The sequence below is a fragment of the Mytilus californianus genome, unplaced genomic scaffold (assembly GCF_021869535.1).
Source record: "Mytilus californianus isolate M0D057914Y unplaced genomic scaffold, xbMytCali1.0.p SCAF_17, whole genome shotgun sequence".
NCBI classification, from domain to species: domain Eukaryota; kingdom Metazoa; phylum Mollusca; class Bivalvia; order Mytilida; family Mytilidae; genus Mytilus; species Mytilus californianus.
The window spans coordinates 4761438-4769763 of NW_026262659.1; the positions used below are offsets into that span (position 1 = coordinate 4761438).

The 8326-nt window shown below is 31.8% G+C and overlaps 1 protein-coding gene across 1 annotated transcript; it reads right to left on the reverse strand.

Annotated features, from left to right (window-relative positions):
* Window positions 1-1657: 1657 nt before the first annotated feature.
* On the reverse strand, window positions 1658-8006 carry LOC127726268 (uncharacterized). The gene is made up of 4 exons (XM_052233581.1): window positions 7819-8006; window positions 4540-4689; window positions 2510-2687; window positions 1658-2172 (listed from the first exon to the last, which is right to left on the reverse strand). The coding sequence occupies exons 1-4, from the start codon at window positions 7967-7969 to the stop codon at window positions 1992-1994; spliced, it is 660 nt and encodes a 219-aa protein (XP_052089541.1). The 5' UTR covers window positions 7970-8006; the 3' UTR covers window positions 1658-1991.
* Between the last annotated feature and the right edge of the window lie 320 nt (window positions 8007-8326).

Below are 8326 nucleotides of genomic sequence, written 5' to 3' on the forward strand. Positions count from 1 at the left end.
AAATTTCCAACATGAGGTATTTGCCTCATTAGCCTCAGTGTAGTTACGGCCCTGCTAATGACCATACACCAACAATAAGAAATAAGATAACCTATTGCTTTAAGTATCCAAGAAAGAGACCAAACCATGAAAAGTCAACATTGACCAATGAACCATGAAAATGAAGTCAAGGTCAGATGAACAATGCCAGACAGACCACTTGAGGAGTATTGACAAATGGGGTGTAAGTACCACTGGTAAACACCAGGGTTACATTTATCGCCCAGCCTTGGTTAAATTTATTCACAACTTTTATAGACTTATGACATTTTTAACTTGCCATATTATATACTATAATAGTGTCAACAGTTTCTCATATAAACATGTATATACCATTTACAATATTGTGATGCATTAAATTGTAAAGCTAAATAATAGTTCTTAGTGAAAACAGTTTTTGGTGGTAAAACTTTACTACTTACTAACATTGTATAGCTCACTTGATATTGGTGCTGATAATGTCAGTATCAAAAATAAAAATGCCATTATTCAATATTTACTTGGTCCCTCTCATGGGTTCCTCGTTTACCGTGATATTATAATAAGGAGAGTCTGCCATGAATTTAGATAATCCCACGCTCCATCGTTCGTTAAAAGAACCATTTGTAGATTTCGAAAAAATCCGGTACAGAAGGTTGATTTTTCCCTCTCCACCAACCACTCCCCGTTTCCTGTATTACTAAAAGTTTATAAGACCATTACTAACTTAAAAACCCGAAAAACTGCTTCTAACAAACAAATTGACTTCTACATCGACATGAAAATCATTGAAAATATAGTTTATGTAGACCATCGTTACCACCATCAACAAGATTGAATCACAATGACACCATCGCACTTCAGCGTCATCAAAAACGCACCTCAGCGTCAAACCATTGCACATCAGCGTGACCCTTGCGCGGTTCGGAGTACCATCGCAGTTCAGAGTCTTTCATATGTATAGCTTATGCAAACATCATATTAGGCACGATCATTTGATTAATACTGTTAAATGATGATTAATATTTTTGGTTTCGATAATTTGGTTTCGCGCACCATCACGATACCATTGCTAATAAAGTTATTATACCCCAGTTGCCAATTCAGTGACGGATTCAGGGGGCGGTGAGTGGGCATTGAGGGCGTACGCCCCACTTTGATTGGATAATATCATTTTTAGGCTAAAATTCGTCAAAACAAAATTGGTATATATACCATTTTTTACTTATCCCTACCCCTTCATTGGTCCCTGGATCCGCCTCTGGCCATTGCTTTTGTATCAGCACGATATAACTAAGACTAATGTTTCTTGAATAACTGTCATCAGGTCCTTGAGATCAAATGTTTGGAAACAAAATATAAAACGTTTGAGAGCATAAAAAGTAAAGCGAAACAAGATTTACTGAAAATCCTGAAAGAAATTACATAAATGGTAGAGTTATAACAAGAAGAAACACGAAAACCATCAAAAGGAGCACACTTAGTAAACAATGGAATGCACACTTTCCGTTGAAATTAATATCAATTTCCAAAACTCAACAAATATCTTAAGTCATAAATATACTTGAAAATGATAAAATTATGTAAGGACAAGTAAAAGCACGACAGGATGGATGTAACGCCCATTATTTCACAAAACTCAACAAAATATTTTTTTAATGAAAATGGCATTATCTAGGTGGTATTGATTTCGTTTTAGTTTTACTCAAATAAGTTAGGTTTTAAACAATGGCGCGTTTAGAGCATTATAGCAATTAATTCGCATCTCTTTTTTAATTTCGACTTCATGTTTGCTAGGAAAATCCTGAACAAGTTTCCTTCGAAGGTTGACTAACTCCCTCTTGTTTTCATCTGAAAGATGTTTTAAAAGTTTTATTTTGTATTTCATTTGATTTGATTGAATTGATATTATGATTCATCAAAATATTATATTAACTGTCGTCCCTCCGGTAGAAGTTTAGTCTCCACTTAAATTAAAAAGCTTTGCAACAACAATAGTTCGGTCCACAGTGGTTTGGAGTCCACGTACATCCTCCCATCCCGTAACCATACGTTACCGTACTTATTTTACCAGCATCAGGTTGAACATTATTAGGATTAATTTGAAGCTTTGTATGATCTTTACGAATCTTGATTGCATCGAAACAGGCAACACTGAAAAGAAGAAAATATCAAAGATAAAAAGCACAGGCAGCTCCAACGACGTGTCAAAATTACCCAGCATGAAATTAGATTGCAATCCTCCCCAAATGTTTTTTTCTCTTTTTTTGGTGAAAAAATATAAATAATTTAACTTAAAATTGTGTTAAACTGAGCATGGTGAAAATATTTTATTCCTCCATAATTTCTCTATTTTCTTATACAGAGAAAAAATACATTTGGACTAGAATTATTGTTTTTCATTAACACAAACAGAGCCGTGCAAATTACAGACACATGTCACTGTTCCTATTTGAAAAGTGCTGCTTTAACCATTGTTTTGCTGACTTACTTTTTTCTTCCATGATTTATAGCATTTAACATATCATCATTTGCATCTCTGCAGATATCATTACATGTAGGTGCAATTCCATGACAATTTCGTCTAATAGCAAACACAAATGCAGGGTCTGGCAGACGACTTGAACAGTAGGTCTGTGCCATCTCGTCAAAATAGTTGTAGTTCAATCCTGAATAAGATAAAAAAATTGAAAATCAAACTTAAATTATGACATTATGATTATCACAATCAATGTTACCTTTGTCAAGATAAAGTGTGTAATAGTCCTCGGTATTGCACTAATATCCAAGTGCATGCCATTTTCCAGACAGAATCATTTTTTCTATAACATCAGCAGGTAATTTTCTGTCATTGATGACACATTTACTCATAATAACCCTCTTATTTGTGATCTTAAAATGTTTGTTTGATTGCTTGTCCAAATTTTCGAAAGCTTGAAACCGCCTAAAAATGTGTAGAAATAATACAAGACGGATTAATAATGATTGAGATGAAGGGATATTTTGGCGGTTTTTCCCAAATAAGTGGCTGTTAAATTTTGGTGTGTCAAATTTTGATGTGTCAAATTTTGGCAATTTGTGTCAATATCATATCATGGTTTTAGCATCATGGAAATCAATAATAACTCATTGTTAAACTATCTAGCTGTCGGTGACTACCTATTTATTTCAGACAAACACCAAAAAAGAATTAATAAAAAAAAAAAACAACAGTCAAGATAACAAACTTATAATCTAGGGTCACCGAGGTATTACAAAGCACTAATATAATTCAGTTGCAATTGGTTTAACTTAGAAGATAGGTACGAGGCACACACAAAAAAAAAAAAAAAAAAATTAACACAAAAACAAAAGACACAAAGCACCGAAATAAGAGAACTCGCAGTTACATCTTGTTGAATGCCAATTACAACTAATAAATAAATCATGTTCTCCAGACTAAAGTATCAATCAGTACACATCCAACGGGTTAAGTGTAAAGACGTCATAAACAGTCTAAACAAAAACATGACCTTCTGCTTTACGGCTTTATTATACATGTATATCATTCGATTTTGACAATATGTGAACGGTTAAATTGTAAATGAAACAACAGACATTCTACTGCAGTCTGACACAGTTTATTTATGATAAATTGTATTTCAGCCACTTGAATAGATTATTGCTTCATTAAGGTTTTCCATTCACACATATGTTATTAGCCTCACGTTCTCCGGTACGTCACCCCTTTAGTACTTACATAAGCAACAAGCGACGGGTGCCGAATGATGAGTAGGATCTGCTAATCCTTCCGGAGCACCTGAGATCACACCCGATTTTTGGTGGGGTTCGTGTTGCTCAGTCTTTAGTTTTCTCTGTTGTGTTTTGTATACTGTTGTTTGTCTTTTGTCTTTTTCGTTTTTTGCCATGGCGTTGTCATTTTATTTCCGACTTGTGAGATTGAATGTCTCTTAGGACTCTTTCGCCTCTTGTCTCAACTACATGCATTCTTACCTCTACCTACCCATAATACTTACACGTGCTAGTGTGCATCATGGTAACATGTTATGATTTTTGATAAACTATTGATAGTATCAATTTGTTTGACCATAAGGCTACAAATGATCGGCTAAAACGCAACAGATCAGAAACATAGCAGCGACAGAGCAGACGAGAAGCTTATAGAATACCATTGAAAGTTTAAGAACCGGGCCTCCAAAAGACGTTATACGAAATGAGTCTGTCATGTGATTCGGAGGACAAATTTCAAGATTCTACTTCATATTTTGATGTCTGTTATGTAGTTGACATAAACATTTACAGTTATAGCTCGTTTCTGCTTCATTAAATTTGTAAGATACGCATATTTACGTAAACCTATTCCTCGATGGATACTTTGTCTAGCGTCTTTTTTTTCGACTCGAAATTCCACATGTGAAAGTTTAAAACCGAGGAATGGTTTTGGTCATATAAAATTGACTATTTACAGAGATTTACAGTTATTTTCAGCCAAAGTGTGTGTTATAATGTCACTAATCTCACCTTTCAGAGGAGTATTGCCTGCAGACTGTTCACTGAATTGTAGTTTATTTATATAATCTGTTTCTTCTTGAATGGCTTTACGTATTTCAATTTTCTTCCTTTCTAATTTCAACACATTGAATTCTTTTTCCAAAGAAGAAAGTTCCTGGTCTTGTAACAAAAAATAAATAAACCAAACAAGCAGCCAATCATCAATAAACGCACATCTTCAAATGTTTTTTTTTATTATCTACAATTACTTAACACAAGAATATATTATACTGGAGTAACAAATTAAGAAAGGGGTTAAATGGAACGACAAACCTGCAGACTTGAGATAATATGTTATGTAAACTTCATACCTTCCTCAGTTGCTTTTTTTCTGTAGTTGTAATTTATGAAAGCATCAATCTATTAATTCTGTACTTAACATGCTTTACTTAAAATGAGATCTAACTGTATACCTCTTAATATACAAAACAAGTCGGAATATGTACTTCACATTTGTTTTACAACAGAGGGACATTACTATTCATATCCTTATATATCTTATAAATGATAATGGCTATTAATTGTTCATCCTATCAAATATATTGATGAGGACGAAGAACAATGCAATTAAATCGTGGTACTGCACTGTACGTATAAATTGTTTTTGTATTTTTATTTAAAGGACAAGGTTCACTTTAGGCCAAATATGGCATTGAATTTCAACTTTATCATAAAATTTCAAAATGGCCAGAATTTTGTTCTTAAATGGATCCATTTCAAAAGAAATCCTTCCTTGTTTAAAGAAATCTTTTCATAAGAGTACATTTTTGGCTTCAAAAATCAGCACATTTTGGATATTTTGTCAAAATACGATGATTTTGTGCATTTTTTGGACCTAAAAGCTTGAGGAAACCCTTGGCCGCAACCTAGGATCCAAAATGTTCTGTAACCAAGAGCTGCCAATGATGATATTGAATCCTAAGACACAAAAACTTTCTGGATCTTGGATGGCGGCCAAAGTAAATTATGCTAAAAACTGTTAAGAATTATTGAAAATTTGACCAAAACTGACGTTACAACTCAAATAATGCATACTTAAAAGAGTCAATACTTCGTCATATTTAATATGATGTGCAAAAATGAAGTTTTTTTGTATTAATAGTAATATCATAACTATTTCAACGTGATATTTGTAGTATTATGGCCTGATTAAAAAAAAGCATCAACATCTTTGGGCCAATTTTAACCCTTCGTGAACTTACTCCGGCCTAAAACATCTAGTATTTTATGCAACACTTGCAAAATAACATCATGTTGATACCTTATTATTGGTATTATAAAAAAATACAAAATGTAAACCAAACGCCTTACTCCCTAAAAGAAGTAGGTTTTTATTATATATAAAAATGTCTTAATCAATGATTATTTCAATGTTGGTTGAATTTCTTTCAGGTAAGTACTTGGCTCATATTTATCATGTAATACAATCAATGCTTAAAAGGTTTCTTACAGATCATATTTGGTTAAAAGTTATTCCTATCCATACAACTGGTCCTCTCCTGCTCTTATTGGCTGTGCATTTGATGTGTTTTCAATAAGTTATTTGAAATCATATTAACTTTCATATAAGAATATTTAAGGATTGTGTTTCTTAATTATTTATTTTTTTAATATTATTATTATTATTATTATTATAATTATTATAATTATTATCATTATTGTCTTATTTGTGATTCATATCAATGGAATTGCCCTTTGTGGGCTCTATAATCTGGAACAAAAGATATTTGTATTTGTATAGGTTTATAACACCAAAATAACGTCACAACGGATATTTCTGCAGGTTAAAAGGGTCCAAATTATATCAATTAATTCCATTACCAAATTACTATGCATGCAATTTTGATAGGTAAACAAATGTTTAGATAAAAAGATGGGACAAAGTTTCCATGTATTTGTTTCATTCACACGGTAAAAATCAAAACAAATATCTAGATAAAAAGATGAGACAAAGTTTCCATGTATTTTGTTTCACTCACACGGTAAAAATCTAAAAATAATATCTAAATAAAAAGATGGGACAAAGTTCCCCTGTATTTTGTTTCACTCACACGGTAAAAATCTAAAAAATAGTATCTAAATAAAAAGATGGGACAAAGTTTCCCTGTATTTTGTTTCACTCACACGGTAAAAATCTAAAAAAAATGTCTAAATAAAAAGATGGGACAAAGTTTCAATGTATTTTGTTTCACTCACACGGTAAAAATCTAAAAATAATATCTAAATAAAAAGATGGGACAAAGTTCCCCTGTATTTTGTTTCACTCACACGGTAAAAATCTTAAAATAATATCTAAATAAAAAGATGGGACAAAGTTTCCCTGTATTTTGTTTCACTCACACGGTAAAAATCTAAAAAAAATGTCTAAATAAAAAGATGGGACAAAGTTTCAATGTATTTTGTTTCACTCACACGGTAGAAATCTAAAAAAAAAATGTCTAAATAAAAAGATGGGACAAAGTTTCAATGTATTTTGTTTCACTCACACGGTAGAAATCTAAAAAAAAAAAAGGCTAAATAAAAAGATGGGACAAAGTTTCAATGTATTTTGTTTCACTCACACGGTAGAAATCTAAAAAAAAAATGTCTAAATAAAAAGATGGGACAAAGTTTCAATGTATTTTGTTTCACTCACACGGTAGAAATCTAAAAAAAAAAAAGGCTAAATAAAAAGATGGGACAAAGTTTCAATGTATTTTGTTTCACTCACACGGTAGAAATCTAAAAAAATGTCTAAATAAAAAGATGGAACAAAGTTTCAATGTATTTTGTTTCTCTCACACGGTAGAAATCTAAAAAAAATGTCTAAATAAAAAGATGAAACAAAGTTCCCCTGAATTTGTTTCACTCACACGGTGAAATTTCCCTGTATTTGTTTTACTCACACGGTAAAATATTAAAATATGGTGAAATATTATAAATAAAAAGAGACAGTAACCCAACGCAACAAAAACATGTGAGTGTACACCTATATATATACATGTATGCCCAAGTAAAATTTTTGCACCAAACGCAAACAAAAATTTTATGAGTGAATATGTTCAAATTTAAAACAATGTTTAGATATATGTTTTTTTTTTTTATCTTTACCGATTTTAACATACATACGTTTAAAAATTATATTTGCAATGTCAAGGTGCTTCACGATCGTATCGTGAATGTTTTCTTAATAAACAAGGAAGTCTTAAAAATAATTTAAATACAGGTACACATTATGGTTTGTCCTTGCATATATTTACATCCAATTACCTGTTGCATGTTCCCCCATTCTTCTTTCATTCTGGTATACGTAAATGGCCATCAGTGCTACAACAATAGCATTAATGAATACTGATACGTAGCTCATGTCTTTAAGTGACTTCTTTAACAAGGCAGCTGTGTGTGTATTTGTTAAGAACATAGAACAATCAATGATCAGTCAGGTAAGACGGTAGTTTTAGTATAGCGTTAACCGATCAAAAGTTAATGATTTAAATCACATATTGTAGATTCAGATAAAATTTAAATAATCGTGTTATGGTATTTTATATGGTTACGTCTTTAATTAAACCGGTTAATTAAGTAATGGAAGTTGTGTAGAGTTTCTTGTATTTTATAGGACGTCATCTACTCGACGAATTATGGAATATACCGTTGTCCGTATGTGCGTTCATTCACATATCATATAAAAAAAATAAAGAATGCTTTTATCGAACATCATAAAACTTGTATTAAATATTTGACAGGGTTAAAAAAAGTTCCCTGTTTTTTGTTTGGT